The following is a 24,386-nucleotide window of genomic DNA, read 5'->3' as shown; positions in this document are numbered from 1 at the left end:
TCTTGAGACCATTGTCGGTCAAATAGGTAGGTACACCAGCATTAAAATCATGTGTGATACTTTTGCAAAATTGTCTTATGTGTACCTCACACGGAGGATTTGTGATTCAGGAACAAAATTGAATAAAACACAAGGCACAATTGGGAAGAAAGGACGCAATCTGGAAAAAGATCAACGTCAAAAAACAAAATCGGGAAAGAAGTTGAGACAGTGAAAGAGGGCTGAGAGCCAATTTGAGCAGGGCAAAAAGTGGGAAGTGTAAAATGAAAGAAGAAAAAGTATAAAAAAGACGGGGATGTATGTAGTGTAAATGAAAAGAAAATGTAAGTATAGTGTAGATGTATAGGAAATCCCACACCACTCTCTTACTCACACGGTCACAGAACACCCCAACACACGAGGCACTCGCCATAACGGCCACTGTCGAACTCCAATTCTACTTGTGTACAATCTATGAGAAACATTGCTGTGCATTGCAGTCAACACGACCTGATACTTCCTCACCAAAGCATGAAACTTTATCAAAAAAGAACTACTGATGGAATCCCAGGCTACTTCATTCCACTAATATTAAATTACCACTTAATATGGGCTCCTTTTGATTTTTGGTTCTGGTCTTCTTTAGCACACCACATTTTACAAATTTTACAGTCAATAACCTAGGTGGAAAAACATGTTTAAAAAGAACAAATTCTTGTAGACGTCTGAATTAAATTCTACGTAATACGGCTGTGTTTTGGGTATACAAGTGTAGGGTTACTAGTGTAAAAATCAATATAAGTGCTTTACGACGGTTAAAATAAGTGAATGCATACGAAAGACGAATGAATTAGATACTATAGTCGGTTGGCGAATACTTTGGCACATTGTACAAAAGCTGTATTTTATATTTACAAGTTTAGCGTTACTAGTGTGAGGCCATTGTAAGTGCTATTGCAAGTCAATCATTCCGAAAACCCGCTTGTTTTCAATTACCCGCCTACCCAATTCAACCTACTCTCTTCGGACGCACGATCGAATTAATAAGTGGGCTAGCTAGCTATACTGTGCCGACTCGATTTGAAATCGTTGGTGCTTTTGTGACCACCTAGCAGAGATCGGTTTGTATTTTTTGCACTCTACCTTTGATGCAATACACTCGAATGCTGTACTTATACGCAAATCGCAATTTTGCAACAATTGCTTCTGGTTACCCCATTGAATTTTATAAACATGAACGTCTCGAAGACAAAGCGAATATTAAGAATCATACATTAGTCAGGGATAGGGATGTAAAATACCTGGGTATTTATTTCAGCGGGTAAATACCCTGGGTAAATACCCGGGTATTTACCCAAAATGGGTATTTTAGTGGGTATTTTATGTTTCAATTACCAATAAATGAATTTTATCGTTGTCAGTGAAAAATATAATGGTCATTTGTATCACCTGCAACAGGAGCACTAAATAATCACTAAATTAATCATTTTTTCTATCAATTAAAGAATGAATTTGATATTTATTAAGTAACGCAGTACTGATTTCCTAGCTACTACCCATTATTTTTCTTTCTACTTACACTAAATTTCCTACTATTATCCTTGGCGGAAAATAATTCTCCATTCTACCCCGTAAATTCTTACCTTAGTGTGCCCTGAGGCGTCAAATCAGTTGCACGGTATAGAATTGGATAGTGGGCCAAATCAACACGAAAATGTAAAATTTATGATAGAACATGACGATGACCAAAGAAAGTGAAGTCAGTTGTCACCAAACTAATCATACACTATTATTAAGTATTCTGTCTGCCAGCAGCTCCTGGTATTAATAACACGAAATTTAAGTTATTCCTTATGTTCGCGTTTGATGAAACTGTTTTCTTCATTTCTCTCGATCTGGCACATCTTTTATTTCCAATACCTTCTCCAGTTTCTCAAATCACCGACGAGCACACTAACTAAACTATTTAAGTAACAGTGGGATCTTTATAACTGAAATGAACAACCACTTTTTCTTTAGGTTTACCAAATTCATTAATTGCAGAAAATGAATTATTAATAATTACTTTCCTATTATAAGGGTCTAAAGTTTACATTACCTTAAAAATGTGAATACTACTGATGAAAAACAACTTCTTTAATAAATTAAAAAAAAAACTAAACTGATATTCCAAATACAGCTGCTTACTTTTTTCACACAAAATAATGTTATTTTTGGTATTTTATCTATTAGGCAATGAGATGTACTGAATTGTCAATTATGCAAAAAAAAAAAAGGGGGCCAATAAGTTTTTTATATTTTACTCCTGGTTTACTGAATTAACAAATTAAATCTGATTGAGAACCTATACTGTAACATCTAAGTTGTGGATATAGTTATAAGTACAGAAACTCGACTTTAGTAAGTAATAACCTAGAAAATATTCAGAAACTAAACAAATTACAAATTTACTAAATTGCCATTCTGTAGAAGTAATTATATAATTACGAAAGTTGCAGAATATTCAAAGTAACTGAATTTAGTAAATTGTTCGATCAAATTATTTACTAAATATGCCGTTGAAAGAAAATGATCTATAAAATAAGAAATAACACTTCGTAAAACACTTAAGTAATTCATTCCTGATTTTTAGAAGTGTTCACTAACGAGGAAGGTCCATAAACCGTGAGAGTTGAATTTTGATGGAAATTAGTGACAAGACTCAGTTCTAGATGCTAAGTAACGTAGTAATAGTCACTCGATGCGCAAATGCTTCGTTGAGCTGCTACACCGACGCTATCTTGAATTCCAATAGGCAATGTCCAAGAATACCCTTTTGGCATAAAAATGAAAAAGTTTTTGGTAAATTTGACTTCAACATTGTAAACCGGGATAGGGCATCTATATGTGGGATTACTTCCAGTGCATGACCGCCATCTTGAAAGGCGCCATATTGAATCCCGGTCAAATATGATAAATGGCAAGTGGGTCATGTGGGGTATCAAATAGCACTGGAATTTACTCCTGAATCCATTTCCGTAACCAATGTTTACATATCTGTTTTCAGTTCAGAGTTAGGAGCTCTCTCACCTACAGGAACATATAAAAACTGTTCGAATTAGATTTGTGTTATGAAACATGGTCGTGCGAGTAAATGCAAGGTTTTAACTAATGCAGTAGTAGTCATTTGATCCACAAGGGCCACTATACCAATAAGATCTTGAGCCTAGTGAGAGAAATCATTAATTAAATTGAAATGCCTGTAGTGAAAAATGGAATAGCAGCACTGTAATAAATTATACCTATTTCAAAGTGTGATGGAATAGACTGGTGGTCGATGAAACACTTGTTTAATAGTGCTGAAGAGCAGAGAATACCAATATATATATATATATATATATATATATATATATATATATATATATATATATATATATATATATATTAGAAAATCCACTATAATCAGTAGGTCCAGGTCTCCCTTAGCGTAGCGGGCATAAGTGTGGGACGTTGAACTGAATCAAACCAAAAATCTATTTTAGGCAATTTTACATGGTCCATTATATTGTGTTCCTTCTCCAATCTTGAAACCTTACGCAAATTCCCTCTTTGTTGCAGAATATTGCGTTCCTTTCCAATACTCATATTTGACAACCTATAATTTACCGTGCATATTACGAAGTTAAAATTCTTTAATGCATTTATTGTCAGTTTGTCTAAATAATATCGATTTATCGCTGACGCATTGTTACAATGAAGGGGATTTAAATTCAGTTCACAGTATTTTTAGAATATACACCTGAAAACTTAGAATTCACTTTTTCTTGTGTCTGTTAGCTGGTCTGCTATTAGTGATAAGATAATGCATACACACCTGCTAAGAAGAGTGGCTATAAAGATTATTACAAGATTCAATATCAAGTTGCAATCCATAAAAAGATCCTCTTCTTGCTTTTCCCTTCAATATTAAATAATTAAATATATGCATCTTTCCACCTTTAACGATAAAACACTAGCTTATATAAATAATAAGGGCAAGACTAGTTTTCATATCAAAACTGTGATAAATAACTAATTGTAGCAGGTGTTTCGAGGATTTATTTATTATTTAAATCACGTACTTGACAACTCAAGAAATTCATTTTGGGATTTGTTTATTCATGTGCTTTAACACTCACAGTGATATATATGGCTTTTTTTGTGTGTTTGAAATACTCTATGGGAATGTGCTGAATTTCCCATACTGTGCTGAATTTCCCGTACTATTACAACGACTCACCAAGGGTAGTCGTCAACCTGGTTCGATCGATGATATAAAGAACTTGAGTGGTAGTAACTGTTTTCATGTCAAAATATTTTTATAATTATGTATATAATACTATTCTCACCTTCTCTATCAGAATTATAAAGTAGATGAACGGTTTTAAATGATTTATTAGTTGATACACCTTTTTAATGTATTTGTCATTCACACCGTCGTGCACATACACCAGAATTAGGTATCCATAAACAATTACATAGCAACGAACTATATTTTTTCTCTCTAATATCTTACAAATATTAAAAACCTTCTTCTTTTGTTATTATTAAATTAACATTCTATAAGGTATAGTGCTTATGTATGAGCACTTTCTACCCAAGGTACAGGTAATTATTAACCTATCCAATATTCCGTTATATAAAAATGTCGCCCGACGATGGGACTGAATATAAAAGTCATAAACGAACTTGGCTTTTATCTTCAAGAATCACTGGTCCGTTTACAATAGAAATCTTACATTACATATGTCCTTTACATTTTGATCGCCCCTCGTATATCTTCATTACATTTCATATATATATACATTTATAACAAATCTTTCATTTCATTACTACTTATATTTTATTACATTAATTATATTCATTTATTAAACGTCGTCGCTTAATACATAATTTTTGAAGGGTACGAAGTCAAAATCGTAAGAATCAATTACGTTTTAATACATGAGTCACCATGATGCAGGGCGCATTATATATTAATTATTTCAGATGATATTTCAAAATAAACATTGGATCTATAAGGCATCATAATAATGAATAATCTTATTCTAGTAGCATATAAGATGTTACATGAAGAGAGTTGTCGGATAATTCGCTTGATATAATGAACCTTATTTTTAACATAATCTTTGACAACAAATTCTGAACATAAATTCATATAATATAAATAACCTTTTCCTTTAATCAATTGTGGATTAAATTATAATTCTTCACATTAACAAGAGAGAATTAAAATCATTTGAAAATTGTCATTGGTTAATGAGAATTAAAGAAAATTAAATTGAATAAAAATAAAATAAATGTTCATGAAAATCTATAGCTGATATGTGTCCAACCCTTACTCCATCAATTGTAGTCAGCTTAAATTCGGATTTGCATAAGATTCTAATAGAGTACATTGTACTGCACAATCATGATTAGGTTCCGTACTATTGTTCTGTATAGGAGTTGCATTAATATTTGTATTGTGATGCGAAGCGCCATCTCTTAATCCCCGATTACGTCTATCCACGTAGTGTCCTGTATTCCTGGAATTTCGCCATGTATTTCGTCGATTTTTAAATTTATTTTGACTATATGGTCTAACATAAGGATTGCTACGATTAATTAGGTTAGGTGTATTCCCTACATAGTTCTGCCTATTTTGCTCGTTTGGATTACTAGAACTTGCTCGGCTTCGGTTGTATTCCGTATCGTTCATACTACGGATATCTAGATTCCTAACAGGTACAAAATGATCTGAATTATTCTTACTTTTACTCACACCTGCTTGTTGATTCAAAGCATGGTATTGAGTTTCATAACATTGAACGAGCATTAACAAATGGTTGAAACTCATACACTGTGTAGAAAACAAGATTTGTTGTAACTTGAATGGGAGCAAATTTCGAATGGATGCTATTATTCTAGATTCCGACTGCAATGGATTGACAACTTTTAATTCGATTTACAACAAACTCGACAATAGATTTGTGTAAACGAGGATTGAAATGTTGATTTCTAATCGTGGCATCTCTATTTGCAAGCAAAAAATCATTTTCATAATTAGCGATCAGCGCTGCCTTGAATTCCTCATATGTATTGATGTGATCACGTATTGCCTTAAACCATAAGGAACATGGTGGGAGTAATAAATGAGGGATTAGCTTCATATATTGTGATCTATCTATACACATTATATTGCATTCGTCCTGAAATTTTTCCAGGAACGAAGTAGCATTCTCATGACATTTACCACTGAATTTACTCATGGCACGTATCTCACTCATCTTAACGCTTAACTTTACCTTCCTTTTATCGTTCCGAGTACTTATTGGGTGACAATTCCTATCTATGACGTGATGTGTTGTTGTACCGTCTCTTATCCGTCCATCAGTACTCTTCGGATGAATTTCCTCCAAAATAAGGTCCTCATCAGATGTGGGTGGAGGCGAGGTCATCTCTTGTGAATGGGGAAACTCCAAATGATCACTGACCGTATTATTGTGGTGTACGTTGTCCTTGACCTGTAGCTTCCTCATTTCCTCCTGTAGAGTAGCTATCAGTTGTGTATTTGCACGTATGTTGTTTGAATTATTGGTGACCTGAACCTTTTGCTGACGAACAGAAGATTCCATTACTTCTAAATCCTTTTTTACACCACTGATTTCTTGTATAATGTGGTCGTGATTATCCTGACAATCCTCAGATATTCTATTTAACTTTTCCTCGAACTGTGAGGTGATGTCATCCATCGCCTGGATAATTGATTGTTTCGTTTCATCTGACTTCTGTTCCATTCGTTTACTTAATTCCTCATATCGCTTGTTGGATTCTTCAGACTTCTGTTCTATCGTCTGTTTCAATTCTTCGTATTGTTTGTTGGATATATGAATCAAATTTTGTTCCAGTCGCTTCATAGCTTCCGAATCGTCTTTATGATATTGTTCTTGCCGCTGTAAGGCTAACAAGATTCGTTCTTCTAGTGTCATTCCAGGTGTTACACTATGTTCACCGTTGTCACTATCATTGGGTTCATTCTCCATAGCGTTACCGTTCATTTTTCTTATTATTATTCTACCACTTCTCAGTCTTGTGAAATTTGTATTCATTAACTTTATTACAAAAGTAAATTCACCCTTACTTTGCTTCGGGTAGCGAATTTACAAGAAATCCCGGGTGAGGTAAACCAAAATTTTTACAACGACTCACCAAGGGTAGTCGTCAACCTGGTTCGATCGATGATATAAAGAACTTGAGTGGTAGTAACTGTTTTCATGTCAAAATATTTTTTATAATTATGTATATAATACTATTCTCACCTTCTCTATCAGAATTATAAAGTAGATGAACGGTTTTAAATGATTTATTAGTTGATACACCTTTTTAATGTATTTGTCATTCACACCGTCGTGCACATACACCAGAATTAGGTATCCATAAACAATTACATAGCAACGAACTATATTTTTTCTCTCTAATATCTTACAAATATTAAAAACCTTCTTCTTTTGTTATTATTAAATTAACATTCTATAAGGTATAGTGCTTATGTATGAGCACTTTCTACCCAAGGTACAGGTAATTATTAACCTATCCAATATTCCGTTATACTATTAAAAACGAACAAAGTGGACTTATTAGTTCTCTTGACTTTAGACTATTGTTTAGGGTATTAAGACATAGCACGCAGAATTTAGAGAGTTTTCCTACAGGCAATAATTGCAACATGGGTGTGCAGTGCGGTGTATGGTGTCTGTCTCCGAATGACAAACGGTAGTAGCACAGCAAGTTTGGTGCGGGCAGGCGTGTGACGTCCGGTACGAACGTATTTGTTGGACCAGTAAAACATTCGTTCCGTGCATAAAATGCGAACAATTAATCCAATAAACGTAGTCAACATTTTAAATCAAGCAGTGGTGGAAAAGTATAGTGTCGTGAGTGAGAATGGGGTAGAAGATAAGACATTTGCAGGTACATTGCTTGCAATGATAACAAGCAAATATGATGGTAACATTTCTCTAACAGTGAGTGACACATTAGATGTAGACACTGACACAGAGAGTGAGCGTGAAGATTCGACAAACGAAATGGATTTGGAACAGATAACTAGTCCATCAATTAGTGAAAGTGAGCCTTCTACGAGCGAGTATGAGATGTCATCTCCAAGCCGGACAAAATCTGTACGTGTAAACGAAGCTGTCGTTAAAAAATACGAACAAATTCAGGAGCATGTTGCATTGTTGAAAAAGAATGGGAAGCGTAACACAGTTGCAGCTGCAGCGAAGAAATTCAAATGCAATACGGCGTTTGTGTATAAGGCTTTGAAATTCCGTAACAAACCTCCTCGCTCTCATGTCATGTCACTACTAAAATACGAAGTACTAAAAACATTCAACATTTATCGCACTAAAGGACTTACGGTACATGATTATCATTTAAAAGCGTGGATGTTGCTGACAGCGAGAAAATTGAACTATCCATTCCGTGCTTCTCGTGGTTTCATTAACAAATTTAAAAAAGAGCACAGGATTCGCTCACGAAGGATTACTCAATTTGTAACGAAGAAAGATGTTGAAAACGAAGGTGAATTACTTGATACTGCCCAAAATTTTGTGATTAAAATTAATAAAATAATACATGAGAAACCGTACAACAGTGAATGCATCTTTAATACTGATCAGTCTAGGTTCGAGTACGAAATGACCTCTGGTAGAACACTGTCAGAAATAGGTGAGAAACATACCACAGCAGTCGTTCAGTCTTTGGCCTCAGTGTCTCACGCATATACCATCCAAATTTACATTTCCCCAGTACGACTAGGCACACACATATATATATGTTTCCAGGAGCCTAAAGGCGTGTTCGGACCCAAAGTGAAACAACAATTAGACAGACACCTTTCAACATTGTTATTGATGCGAGCAAATCAGGCAAACTCACTCGCGAACACGTCAAACGGTGGCTAAAAGACGTGTTTATTCCTGATGTGAAAGAGGATTCCCTGCTGTTGCTTGACTCGTGGAGTGGACAGACGAGTGAAGACGTGCGAGAATTGTTACATGAGAAAAACATTCGTGCTGAAGTTATACCCCCAAAGACCACCAAATTTATTCAGCCTCTTGACGTATACTTTTTTCGGCAATATAAACTGGTAATTCGGAGACTTGAGGATTATTTTCCACATAAATTTATTGTTTCTGGTACACCGAACAAGTTATATGACAGAATTTTCATAATGAAAATGCATTCTGTTGTGTATCATCAATTTTGTGCGCCAGTCCTAAAGGACATGCTTGCATATGCATGGCAGAAATGTGGGTACGTCAACAGAGCAATAGTTGGTTCATTTACGAATGCTCTGGAGACTATGTTGCAAGTAGAAAATAGTGTCTGTGGTTATGAAGATTGTGACGAAAGTGCATTTGTTAAGTGTTTGTACTGCTCCATGATGCTGTGTGCTAATCACTTCGTTATGGATCTCCATCATCACAACTGAAGAGCAAAAGGTCAGTAGGTTAATATCTGCTTATGTGCACCAGTTTATATTATTTTTCTGATAATTTATCTATTAATTTCTAATAACTTCAACACATATCCTTGTAAAATCACATGTGCCGTTGCACCTAACTTATATTACAACATATAAGTGCTTATAATTTGTTACAGTGCTGCTATTCCATTTTTCACTAAAGGCATTTCAATTTAATTAATGATTTCTCTCACTAGGCTCAAGATCTTATTGATATAGTGGCTATTGTAGATCAAGTGACTACTACCCTGCAGGCATTAGTTAAAACCCTGCAACTGCTCGCATGACCGTGTTCCATAACACAAATTTAACTTGCAGAGTGTTTATATGTTCCTGTGGTTAAGAGAGCTCTTAACTATGAACTGAAAACAGATATCTAAACATTGGTTACGGAAATGAATTCAGGAGTAAATTCCAGTGCTATTTGATACCCCACATGACCCACTTGCCATTTATCACATTTGACCGGGATTCAATATGGCGCCTTTCAAGATGGCGATCATGCACTGGAAGTACTCCCACATATAGATGCCCTATCCCGGTTTACAATGTTGAAGTCAGATCTACCAAAAACTTTTTCATTTTTATACCAAAAGGGTATTCTTGGACATTGCCTATTGGAATTCAAGATGGCGTCGGTGTAGCAGCTCAACGAAGCATTTGCGCATCGAGTGACTATTACTACGTTACTTAGCATCTCGAACTGAGTCTTGTCACTAATTTTCATCAAAATTCAACTCTCACGGTTTATGGACCTTCCTCGTAAGTGGAGTTTAACACTAATAATAATGTTTTGTGAAAGTATTTATTGGAATAGCATATTTAAAATACTAATGTGATAAAAAAACGTTAAGTTGGATAGTAACTAAGTGAAGATAATATTGATACCTTAAGTTACTCAATATAGAACAGCAATTAACCCCCATCATATTTGGAGCGTTATAAATAAAAAGATCACAAGTTTTACTGTTCCACTCAGTATCAACCGTAAGTTTAAAGTCGGAATCATCACACATTTCTTCAGTATCAACATCAGTGTCAATTGTTTCTTTACTTTCTTCTATGTCACTCATTTCTTCTGTATCCTATTTGCAATGCCTCTGGTATTTTTTTTTCTGTTCCATGCCAACAGCTGGTGACTTCTTCCTTCTAGACCATGGTTCTGAGTGTTGCATCCGTGAAACTTCAGGTAATTTCTTATTTAAAAGCTTCCAGTTTATGAAAGATATTTCAGTTCCCCTGCCCTCTCCGATAATAAACAATTTATTGTTTTACTATGGTCCAACTAAATGTAGAGAAAGTTCTTTCTGTGGCAGCAGATGTAACAGGAGCACTAAGGATTCGAATTGTGACATCACCTAATTCAATGATGCCTTGAAACCCTCTCCATCAAAGTAGTGAGCTCATTTGTTCCAGTCCGTCCCACAAAAACTTCCTTGCCCATATTTCTTCCTTGTCCCTGTAGTCAGTCAAATGTGCTGTCAGTAAAACAGAATTCAATCCCATTTGTTTTCCAACTTTACAAATGAAGTTTACTTCATCAAACAATTCTTCAGCGGTCAATTTGCAGCCCTGAAAAAGTGGGATTGAGGAGATCTGCAGCCAGATGAATTGGACCCAAGCCGAATTCACTTCATTCTTTATTTTTTTCTATTATTGATTGTTTGTCTGTTTTTGAAAGGATTGACGATGGTAACTGTTCTGTCCGAGTTTGATGCATTCTCTGGAATTTTGAATACACAATGTCTATATGAGGCTCATTTTACTTGAAGCAATTAATCAAATCCACTATAGGTTTCTAGATGGCTGCAAGTTTTTCAATACAAACCCAGAATACATTATCAAGAGGTCTTTTCTTGATTTCTAAAGGTAATGACAATTCCTCACTCACAGCGAGCGTCTGAAGCCTAGTTTTATTGACAAGAAACTTTGGAGGCAGAGTAAATGGCTTCCCCATCTTGTTTTTCCAAGCAACTTTAACGAAATTGTAACCCTTCTTTCCTTTGAGATTTGTGTAAATAGTGCTTGGAAGTGATGTATATGCTTGTATTAACAACATCAGTTACACTTCCCAGTAACGTCTTTACTGGGACATCCGAGGATATCATCCGATGGACATCCGAGAATGTCAGAACAAAGCAAATGGAGATGAGCAAGACAACCCAAAGATACTATATTAGAATACTTCTGTTTTACTAATATAAAAGCTGCTCTTACGCGTTGTCTCCTATGATTACTAATTTTTTTTTCAGGGTTATATTGTTTACAGAACATTCATGATCTCTTCAGACAAGTACTGTGCATCTTTTGACAACGTGAAATCAACAAAAAACAGGTTCAGACTTTGAAATGACGAAATAACTGATAAATTCATTTCTCAAGTTACTCCAGCCGTCACACTGCAAATCTAGATTTGGAGAATTCCTCTAACTTCATTTTAACTTCCCCTTGCATTTCACTGTATTGAGCATCCAAGAAACTCGTAACCAGGCGATACGAAGGACGAATTTTCTTTTAAAAATTCAATCCACAAAGGGTGACCAACAAGTGACAGGGGACACCCACTAACGAGATCGCGTTGACAAGGCTTTCGTTCAACACTTCCTGTAATATACTTCCCGTAAGACTTCATTAACGTTCCATACGTCGTTATTAGTTTTAAGAAACGTCTATATTAAGATTCTATTAAAAATCCTAAATAGTAACGTTGAACCTAAGAAGCCATAAAAGCTAAGGAACACCTGTACATTTGATGGAAATTGATGTAATGTTTTTTATTTCAGCATATTTTCATATAATAAATGCGACTACATCAAATATATCGAACTCACTTTCTCCTTTCATGATAAAAATTACTCTAAAATGTCCTTTTAAGTTCGAAACTAGTAGACATAGGGCACACTTTTTTCATGATTAACTTGAAGTCCATAATGTTCTACTCGGAAAGATTTTGATAATTTTGGTTGTCTTTATTCAACTAGTTATATAACCTCTGATGTGTAATGCTTTAGATACATAATCCAGCTTTCGTTTATCTTTTATTTATGTGTCGGGTGTCTGAGTTGTTTTCTGTGAAACATTTCTGAGAATTTTAAAATTTCAAAATTGCACTTTTCAGGAAAAACTGTTGGATTGAAGTACTTTCAAAACATCTGCTCTCAAATGAAAATACACAATAACTTGAAAGGGTTCTTGAAAATTGATGGCGTATTGCAGACTTTACATTTAAAACTGGGCCTGTCCCCCAAAGATTCAACAAAGAGGGCTTATGTACGATTTCTATGTTTGGAGAACCTAAGGCTTGAAGTCATACTAAGATTTTTTTTTTTAAGTCTTGGTGTAAAACTAATCCAAGTTTAAAAGCCGTTCACACCTTGGAGAGGAAAGGGCATAGACGCATAAGTATAGTAAAATAGCCCCAGATAAAGCTTGAGACGACAAGTGGGTGGTACTGTAGGTACCCCGAGGAGACATTAATCCCTCAAGTTTCAACTCTGATTCTGATTCTCAATCTGATTTGTTCGTGAGCGATGACATAAAATCGAAAATGTGGTATGAATTATTTCTCAAGATTGGCTTGATCGACGTTGATCAAACTTTGATGTACGTATAGATGTACACAAGGGCTTGGTCTGAAAAATGTAACAACTCACCCCCACCATCCCCCCCCTTTTAAAAGAATCGATTCAATATTGTGATCTCTTTACCTATGAAGTTCTTCGAGAAAAATTATTTTTAAAAAATAGGTTTTAGATATCGTTTTAACCTAGAATAACCTATAATGTTCAAAATTGTACCGCTGGTGCGCCATGGTTAAAATTGCCTTCACCCCGCACCGCACCTGAACGGGGTCAATTGGATATTATTTTGCATATTTTATAGTGAATGAATGAGACATCACGCTCGAGAGACCACAAAATATAGAAAAACGTCACCGGTACGGTTAACAATTCTTAAAACTTCATAATAATTGAACTTTCGTAAAATACCCATTTTTTGGGTAGGTAAATACAAAAGGGGTAAATACCCGGTAAATACACATTTTTTTATTTACCTACCCACTGGGTATTTACCCGACCCACATCTCTAGTCAGGGAAGGGAAGAGGCGCAATTTTGAATGCAACACACGACGAGCTAGAGAAAATTGGAGGAGGTAAGTTGATTATATTCACATATTTGAGTTCCTATGTCCTACCACTAAAGAAAATGCATATCATAGATATGATAAATGAAACTGTGGAGAGATTAACACACCGGATCACATATTTTGGAATTGTAATATTTGTTTAAAAAAATAAAATAAATAAACTTCTAGAGATAAAATATTTTGAGATTAAAACTATACATTAGAAATAAACAAAATTAGAAAAAAATGAATATAATTGAAATATATATTTTAAAGAATCTGAGGAATGAGAGACAAGGTGAAAGGAGAAAATATTTAAAAGATTAAATTAAGATGAAATCGGTCAATGATTCATGTTTAGGACTATTCAATTTTATGTCTACATCACATAGAAGATCGGGCTTCCTAAGATAGGCCCATTTTACGTTTTATCTAATAATCTGTACTTATCTGTTGTCAAAATACATAAAATCGCCTCTTTTGCAGTGGCGACTAATGTAAGTGTTGCGGCGTTGCGCAACGACCAAGGGGTTACAATAAAAAAGTATTATTAGCAGCAGTAGTAAAGAACAGAAAAAATACTTTTTAATACTCCCATAAATATTTTAAATAAATTATTTTTATTTCTATAACTTCGTTCCGTTAATCCATTTTAAAAAGCGAAAAACAATCCGTCACAGAGTCTCAAATTTATATTGCTTTGCAGCAAGCATACAACGTCCAAATTTCTACAGCGCGGCAATTGGAGCGAATGTTAAGTTTTCTTTCCCATATCCCAGAATTAAATACTCTGGTAGTTGCAGTGCTTCCGCAACGCGGTACTCTTTTCAGTAAACAAGAAGGTTTTTCACACTAAATAAGATTTCTGTAGTTTTGGGTAAGTTACTTGTAAAAATGTAACGCGTTACAAGTTATTTTACTCCCCCTTAAAATGTAACGTGTTACTTACCCCAGAAATGTAACTGTTATCCTACTTCGAAAGTAACGCAAGTAACCCGCTACTTTTAGGTCTGAAACATCCATCCATCCATTTCACATATCGGTAGGTGTTAAAAATTTGTAACTGCACCTGTGCTTCAGGGTACGGTCGATATTTATTTTGTAACGTACCGTTTACCGGTAACGTATATATTATTGTTATTGTTATCATTATTTTTCCGTTGTTTGTTTCAATGGTTCCCATTTTGTAAAATCGTACCATTCATTTTTATTACTTGTTAATTTGACGTGTTCGTGAATGTTGTGTAAAGAAACTAATATTCATTATTTATTGACTTTCGCTAATCTCCCACAAAATCATTTATTGTTTGTATAAGAAACATGATATTCTTTAAGACTTATCTTCGGTGTTGTGAGACTTCCCTTTTTTTCTTCCTAATTACATAAAACTATTTCTTATGTGTCGAAGTACGCTAGTCATTCAGAAGTTTTAGTTAATGAAAATTCATTTATGTCCGAAAATTTAGTCAACGTTTTTCTTCCGTAATTTTGTGTTTTCGTAGCTAAATCGTAAATGTGTTTGTTTATGTTATATAATGTATTATGTCAATATGTATTTTATGTAATAAAGCTAAGAGAGCTCCTTTCCCAACTACCTGTCCATCTCTAACGTCATGAGTACCTGTTAAAACGAAAACATCTCATCTACACGTGCCTGGAGTCAGCAGGATTACCAAAAAATCTTTGTCTTTAAATACTCCCTCCAACCCGGGAACAAGGAGTCACACGAAGTCTTTGGAGTCGGTTATCAAAGTTAGTCTCCAGAGCCTGTCAAGAGTCGGTCTTCGGAGTCATCTTAGGACTCAGTCGCAAAGTTATCAAAAGACTGTCGAGAGTCGGTCCGGGGAGTGCACAGCGGTCAATTGGGCACTCCGAAAGTAACTTAGGAAACAAACCGAACAGACTATAATTCGGTTTTCGACATACAAAACACCGGACGAATAACAGGAGAATAACAAAAAGCCCAGCAAAAAATAAATAAAATAAAATAAAATAAAGCTACAGGTACTATAACATCAGATTTCTTCCCTTCTCTTCCTCATCTCTCAACTACCCACACTCTCTCTCTCCAAAAAAAGCTAAAATTCTCATTTTTATTTCTCTTAAAATCAGACAGGTGTCGTCCGGTCCCAGGACCTGTTCCACCGTTAAAAAACATCCCAAAAATTTCACTTTAACGACACAGCTTTCTTTGAAAATGCTTTTCAAATTAAGCACCCCGTAAAAGTTGTTCTAATGTTCAATTATGATACTTTATTAATAATATAAGAAAAATCTCTAAATTATGAGGTTTATTCTATATCTGCACCGCACCATAATTTAAAGTAAGGATACGCTTAAATCAAAATTAGTTACAAATGTGATTCTAAACCTATATCAAATTCTTCTGAATTTCTGCATAAACCCTATTACTTATTCGTATTAATATTATAATGATAACTTTTGCATAAACCCTATTATTTATTTAAACTCACCCATAATTTTTATACATGTATAATTACCAACATATATATGTAAGTAGATTACACACTGAAGTATGCTGTAACAACTACTTTATCGCCGAGTTTCGTTCTTCAGTTGTTGCATGTTGAGTTGCAAGGGCCAATGGTAAGTTGCAAGGGTCAATATGGCGATTTCAGAGTTTAGGATACGAATAGGTGTGTGCTGGTGATTGGGTAATCTGTTTTGAAAGGAATGACAAAAGTCAGTGAGATATAAAAATATTTCGTTCTTAGTTTGGGGAACTATTAAGATAGTTAAATATTTCATATTTATTAATAATTCGTTAGGTTTTAAAATTAAAGAAAGTAATTACGCTAAAAATTCTCAGTTTGCAGTAAGGGATATCGTGTTTAGTCTGGGGTGTGTAGTTGTCAAGTATTGAATGACGCAGTCTCTTCCATAAGTAGGTTGCAAACAAATGTGACGCATATAAAGCCTCCGAAACTTTAAAAACTATGCAGCTTAAATTGCTGATTTTTCGATGGAAGGGTGCAAAAATGATGTTTTCTGGCAGAACCTGTACTGTTTGGATATAAATTGGAGGCTCTAACATCAAAATTTAAATTTTAACCTGTCTCGGTAGAGCGTCACAGAAAGAAAGAATCATCTATGCTTCGAAACAGAGTTTGGGGCGGATGATTTATTAGTTGGATGCAACATCTTAATTCGTCTGGATCACGGATTTCCATCCACGGCATGGCGGCGATGACCAGAGGAGTTCAGATGATGTAAATAGCTCATAACAAGAAGGTAACAAGTTTCCTTATTATTTTCCTCGAACCATTTAGACTGGTGACGACTTGATTTACGGTACCACTTGTGCGAACTTCAATCCTTCGATCAATATTAACTGTTTAAAATTTTGTCAGCAAGTAAGAATATCATGACTAATATGTGTGCATAAACCTTTGAGTTGCGTCACGCATCTTATAGCTTCACCATAAGGTATCCGCTAACGCTAGTACAGAAATTTAATATACAGAATTAAGCACTTTGATTCGAATATATTTATTTCGGTACAACTGTAGAATTAGTCTCAGAAAATGCTTCCGGTACATAATTTAAACTTGAAAGTTAGGTCAGGTCAACTTGTCACTCTTCATAAGTAATGTACAGAAAGAATATTTTGTTTTCACTATTTGATCCATGAAATAAATATATTACGTTTAGGTTATAATCAGGAAAGCGCTAACTCTGTCACATATCGTAAACTTTTTTAACGATATCACCTGTATAAAAGTTCATTTCATCTTCATTATTATTAGTAGTAAGTAGTATAGTGAGTGTAGTCCCATGACTAAATATGTAAGTCAAAATTTATGACATGCTACAGATATAAAAATTTACATTTTAAATGAAATGATAGCGTAGTATGTACTTGGGACATAAGTAAGCTGTGACAGAAGTGATTATGTTGTATTGCACGGAACAATTGAAAATATTTATATTTCTTGCCTTTCCTATTTCTTTCGTATTTCTTAACTCTGGTTGACCTTCCGAAGAAGGCTACTTAAAATGTGTACGTGTCATCTATTTTGTTTGTTTTTTCTTTGTATCGGGCAGCTACTGAGATACACATCTGAAATACATGTTGGAAATAATTAGCCAAGTCAAATGAGATATACTAAAATTTATTAATATAAATAATTTCTATAATCATAATAATATGTTGACAAGAAACTATGGAATGATAAAATGTAAAATTTGAAATATTGCAAAGTCAAGGCATTTGGAACAAATTTATCTGGAAAAGCATCGATATTTTTTGTTTTTTAACAATTCTGAATTGTAATTTGATTCTGAATCTGAAACAAAAATAATAATTACAAGTTGAATTTATGATTTGAGTTGAGAAAGTCCTACTAGAATTTAACTGCAGATATATATATATATATATATATATATATATATATATATATATATGGTAAATTAGTGACGAACGTGTGTTAGATGGAACACTGATTAAAGTCTCATTGTTGGTCTACTGCTTTAGCAAGAATCTGAGATTAGTTGTTAAATTCCGTTGCGTATTTTTTTAAAAATCCAAGCCAAAAGCCATTTCCATGGAAACGATGTAACTGCGCACAATAAGAACGTCATAAAATTGGCCATACGATCCAGGGATTTGATTTGTTTTCGAGATTTTCCTCATTCCTGGAAAAGATCTGTTATAAAATTGGCTTAAATTAGCCAGGATACTGAATATTTAGTCTTCCCCTGTTTTACTGGAAAGTAAGTAGTAATAAAATTGACATCCATGATTTTTTTAAATTCACAGTACCTGTTATAAAATTGGCGACACTTCAGCCTCAGGATAATTGATTTAAATGTTAGCTATAGTATGTCAGACTCACTCACTCACTCACTCTATGGCCTATGGAATCCGGAGGTTCAGTGCCGCGTTCACAAAAGCTCTCCACTGACTTCTATCCTTAGCTAATTGCATCCAGTTTCTACTTTGTATTCCTATCTCTGCGAGATCCATCTTAATATTATCCTCCCATCTGCCCCTAGGTCTTTCTAATGGTCGTTTTCCTATGGGTCTACCAGTCAAGACTTTGAAAGCGTTTCTACTTTCTTCCATTCTAGCTACATGACCTGCCCACCTAAGCCTCCTAGACTTGACGACCCTAACAATGTTGGGTAAACCGTATAAACTATGTAGTTCCTCGTTATGAAGCTTCCGCCATTCCCCATTCTCGTTCCTCTTGAGTCCGAATATTCTTCTCAGGATCCTTTCTCAAATACTTTCAGTCTATGTTCTTCCCTCAGAGTAAGCGACCATGTTTCGCAACCATAAAGAACCACAGGCATTATTATTGATTTGTATATTAAGCTTCAAATTTCTCGACAGAATTCGCGACGACAAGAGATTTTGAACCGAATAGTAACACAAATTCCCTGCTTTTAGTCTACATTTAATTTCTCCGTGAATATGATTTTCCTCTGTTAATATTGATCCTAGATATTTGAAACTGTCCACTTTATCAAAAGTATTATTTAATATTTTAACGCATCCATAATTTGCTGTATTCCGGTCCCGACGCACTTCCATGTATTTAGTTTTCTCTGCATTTACTTCTAAACCCATGTCCCTGCAAGCGTTTAATAAGATCTCTGCATTTCTATTGTTCTCCTATCATCCCCTATTAAATTTACATCATCAGCATATGCCATAACCTGGTGAATGCCGTTCAACTCTAGGCCCTGGTTGCTATCTTTGATTTTCCTTATGGCGTATTCCAGCACAAAGTTAAATAATAATGGCGACAACGCATCTCCTTGTTTCAGGCCATTTTCGACGTGGAAGCTCGTGGAGAAAAAATTTCCTACCCGGACTTTACTTTGGGATTCACTTAAACATATCTTAATTAATCTAATTAGCTTTCTCGGTATTCCAAGTTCTGTAAGAACGTTGTATAATGTTTCTCTCCTAACCGAGTCGTAAGCCTTTCTAAAATCAATAAATAGTTGATGTACCGGGGTATTGTATTCCCACTTCTTTTCGAGTATTTGGCGAATGGTAAATATTTGGTCGATAGTTGATCGATTTCGTCTAAATCCGCACTGATAATCTCCAATAATTTCATCTGCATATGGGGTCAATCTTGCTAACAGAATATTTGAAAGGATTTTATAGGATGTTGACAGAAGAGAAATGCCTCGATAATTATTACAGTCAGTTTTGTCGCCTTTCTTGTGAATTGGAATAATGACTGACTCTTTCCACTCTTGTGGCAATTCTTCCTTGTTCCATATAAGGAGAATGAGTTTGTGTATCTTGTTCCACAATATTTCGCCTCCAGCTAAAATTAACTCAGCCGGAATTTCATCTACACCCGGAGATTTGTGTTTCTTTAATTTCTTTATAGCGGCTTCCACTTCTATTCGATTGGGTTCCTGAATATACGGTTCTGCGGTGTGTATCTCCTTTTCTCCACGCACATTAGTTTTTGGCTGCGTGTTCAGCAAATCGTCAAAGAAATCTTTCCATCTATTTAAGAGGCTATCCGTATCAGTGAGAACTGTTCCGTCAGATTTCTTTAAAATATAAGCACGAGGCTGATAGCCTTTCTTAAATTCGCTGATCCCCTTATACATGTCCCGAATATTTTTATTTTTACTATTATCTTCATGTTCCTTAATTTTAGCTTTCAAAAAATCCCGTTTCTTTGTTCTAAAAGTTTTGGAAGACTAAGATGAGATTTTATAATGATTCGCGGAAATACTTAGAGTGAAGCTGAGAGATGCGTGACTCAATTAATGTAAATGTGAAATGAGTGAAATAGCTATGAGTCATGAACCTGAACAGTATAGTTCTTGTAATGGTACGTATAGTGCTGAAGACACTTTGTCTATTTATTGTGAGAGTTGTGATAAATGGTACCATATAAATTGCTTGAATATTTCAGAAGTGGAGCAAGAAAGTTTACGACAATCCTAAGGAACTAAAATCTTAGGTTTCGATTGTGCGAACAGAACACATTAATGAAATGACTATCAACAAAAATGATTTGAAATCTGAAATGAATAAAATGAGTAGTGAAATTGTATCTCTAAAAGAATCTTTTGCGTCTGTCAATGAGGAACTAACAACCGAAGAATCTGAATTGAGAACTGAAATCGAGGAAACTAAAAAGAAATTAGGCGAAACTGTAGAAAAGGTCCGTGGAAATTGCATGACAGAAATACATAATGTAAATCAGAAGATGAATAAGGTTAGGGTAGATTTGGATAATGTAACTAGAAATTTCACAGAAATTTCCGAGAATATAGACTATAAGTTAGGGGTTGGGGATGTTAAAAAGTGAAGTTGGAAAGATTACTTCAAAATTTGAAACTGAATTAAAATGTGTGAAAGAGCGAGAAGTTGAAAATCTTGTGACTTAAATGAACAAACCGTTAACATGATAAAGGTACTAGAAGGAGATGTTATCGATGCATATCGACAAAATCGTGAACGATGCGAACGGAACACTGAAAATTTGAGAAAATTACTTGAAACCCATTTGAAGGACAGACAACCTAAGAATGCCAATTCTTCTCGTGAAAATTATTCTAGTGAGAGTTTGGGTCGTTCGCGAGAGTATAACCAAAATATAAAAGAAAATTCAGCTGATACACACAGACTTTGTCAGGATGGTAGGGAAACTCCACTTCCGAAATTTGACGAAATCCAATTTGAGGAGATTATAAACACAACCGGCTTATCCTCGTTATCTGATTCGGAAGAAATCGGAAATGAATCTTTTAACAAATATAAGCGAGTTAGGAAGCGAACTAAAGGGAAAGGATCGCGGTGCGAATCATGTACTGAGCAATGTAAGCCAGTGGATGTTGTTGCCAATGATAATGAAAACATTGAAACGTCCAAATTAAATCGCGAAATTAAGCACTGGGATAACAGTCCTTCGTCTAAAAGGGGTGCAGGAACCTATTTGAAGGAACTGCATCACTTTCCAAAATTTGATGGACAGTTGACCCAGAGAGTAGCTCCAATATTTTAGACGATCTGTTACGAACGATGAACATGTACGTTCTTACTGACAGGGACCGTTCGTACATAATAGCGCGTTGCTTGGAAAAGTCAGCCAAAATATGGTATAGGAGTATTGTGTCACAAATAAAAACTTTTCCTGATTTTGTAAAACTATTTAGGATGCAATCCATATCGGAACGGATGAAGAAGGCGCAGAAACGTCACCTCTATTCGTTGCGATATGACAAAACTAAACATTTCTCTCTTCTCGGGTTTGTCCGTCATGTCGTGGAAAAATATAATTCCATTGTAACTTCTCCATCTGATCAGGAGTTAAAAGATTTAATCTTAGATTGTCTTCCTGGGAAAGAATCTAAAATTTTGAAATTAGGTTCGGTGAGTACGGTACAGGATCTTATTTTAAGAATCGCGGAATTAGAATGTAGTCCGAATCCTGGTCCAGATAATTATGGGGGTGCAAAATTCCAAAACCGAAAACCCCAAATTAGAAAAACGTTCATTTCGCAAACTCATTCTAATAGAATAGATAATGCGGTACAAACGGAACCGATAAGAAGAGAAGGTTTGGGTAAAGAAAATAATTTTGGTAATAAGAAACCAAAGAAATTCAATGGAAACCATTATCGGCTAAATTGGAAGAGAAATAAAGATCTAAAATCCACTTGGAAAAAGAGAAGTGTAAATAGACCTATGCCACCATTCCCGATGATGTATGGAATCGTACCAGCATCTTATGCAGTACCGGGAATGTATAGTTTGGATAATTTCAAACCGACAATTGGTCAATGTCCTTCTGGTCCGATGATGACGTCTCAATTTTCCCCGATTATACCTATAGTAACAACCTTCACATCTTCATTAAATCCGCCATATTCCTCAGTTGCGGCGGGACCAGTTAATAACAATAATGTTTCTCCATTTATTAGTAATTCTGCTATTATTTCGGAAAACATATTGAGCAGTCGTCATTAAGGGGAGACGATGGCTGCTCAACTGAACTTCTCTACCCGAACCAAAACTAAGAAATTAAAAATGAAATTGCTCCAAAGCGAAATGAGTTTGGATAACCTTCCTTAAAATTGTTAAAATACTTTGTTTTGAAGGAAGAAGAAGGAAATATATCTAATCAAGATTTTGAGATATTTTCTTCACCTTCTTTAAATCGTAAGGTAAGGAAATACAAATAAAATGTACCCTGGACACAGGAGCGGAGCTGAATTTTCTAAATTGTAATATTTGGCAGAAACTTCAAAATTCTTTCCGTTCGGCTAAGCTCAAACCTGTGCCCAGGGTACATTTAAATGCATTTACAGAAAAAGATATTAAATATTCAAAATATTCTTTTCAATGTGCCAGTATTTGTAGTTAAAGACATGAAGGCTGGACTATTATTAGGTTCACCTTTCTTTGTAACAGACCGATTACCGGTTTGTTTACATTGGATCCGTATTGTTATGTGTACCGGTTGAAGTCGAAGTTGGTTCCCGCATAATATTACTGTGCCCAGTTTTGTTATTGTTAATTTGTTTTCATTATTGTTAGTACAAGAAATGGCACAGAAGTATAAATGTATTCGATTTTTAACATGAAATACGCACTTAAACGCATCTGAAAATTTCATCCGAAAATTCTATTGTTTTCCTCCAACTCAGTAAAGTACCGGTTCACTTCAAATCATGTAACAATTTCTCTACAGTCTATACGGCATTTCTTAGAACAATTAATATAAGTAAAACTAAATACTACTAAATTTTAGCTTAAAAGTTTACCGAATATCTGATGTAGTGTGTTGTTATATTTCATTCATTTGTTAATTACCTTGACGTTCATTTGTTACATTATATTACTGCTGATATGGCGATCCCTCTGGCTATTGCCGCAAGAGGGCGTTCGAATCGCTGTATGTGAAGCTAACAGTTCAAACATGGCGGCTCGGCAGTGATAATAATTCTTCTGTTGTCATGACGAAAGGTAAATAAGTGCCTGGAGGAAGTAACCTCCTCTTTATAATTTATCCAATAGGATTTTCGGTAAGTCACATATTAAAAATAGATATAGAGATTCATGATTCTTACGGTTAGGTTCTTGTATCGATATGTATTTATGGTAAAATTGTGTTAATTATAGTCAAAGATATAACTGTAGAAACCGCGTTTATCGAGGCCTGGCTACGAGTGTAAGATGACGCAGTGAATTGATAGATTTCAGTGTGGAAGAATGATGGCTTGTTAGCTCCTCCAAAATTTTAGAAATTCTGTAACTAAAAAAATGTAATTCGGCCTGTAACCTAGTCAAAATCGTGATTTAGACTAACCTGAAATGTTATTTGGAAGAAATAGATACGGAGGAGTCTAACAAAAGTCAAAATTTAGTGAAACCTCTTTCGGCTACAAGCCATCGAATGTCATCTCCGCCATTTTTAGACATATGCAGTAATGGAGTGGGAGATGTAATTTATTGAAGTTGATTGCGGCGGTGTACCGGAAAGATATTCTACGTTTGTGGAGTGTGTAGCCGGTGTACCGAAGGAGTCATCTCTCGATTTTAAGAAAGCAAGTAGATGAAACCTACTTTGCGAAGTTTGATCACCCAGTTCAACCTGAGAACTATTCTGTGAAACCTGCGGATAACCGGGTAACATCTTTTCTTATTTTTCCTATAAACAATATAGCAGTTCGACAAATGGCATCTTTAAGAATCAGGATGGGTAACTAAATTAGAGGGCGTTACGCGTCTCTGAACTTGTCAA

The 24,386-nt window shown here is 35.0% G+C and overlaps 1 protein-coding gene across 13 annotated transcripts in view; it reads left to right on the top strand.

Moving 5' to 3' along the window:
• Nucleotides 1-16,180: 16,180 nt before the first annotated feature.
• The window catches only part of LOC145663891 (uncharacterized), a 65,199-nt gene continuing 56,993 nt past the window's right edge, over nucleotides 16,181-24,386 (top strand). For 4 of the 13 annotated variants that reach the window (XM_081730050.1, XM_081730051.1, XM_081730049.1 and 1 more), the window contains exon 1: nucleotides 16,895-22,806. In XM_081730050.1, coding sequence (XP_081586176.1) covers nucleotides 21,662-22,609 — 948 coding nt within the window. In that variant the 5' untranslated portion in view covers nucleotides 16,895-21,661 and the 3' untranslated portion in view covers nucleotides 22,610-22,806. The other 9 variants (XR_014127291.1, XR_014127290.1, XR_014127286.1 and 6 more) reach the window with 6 other exon arrangements.

Source organism: Thermobia domestica, chromosome 11 (assembly GCF_964235325.1).
Source record: "Thermobia domestica chromosome 11, izTheDome1.hap1.1, whole genome shotgun sequence".
In the NCBI taxonomy this organism is placed as follows: Eukaryota; Metazoa; Arthropoda; class Insecta; order Zygentoma; family Lepismatidae; genus Thermobia; species Thermobia domestica.
The sequence above is the reverse complement of the archived record's forward strand: the minus strand, read 5'-3'. Positions and strand labels throughout refer to the sequence as shown.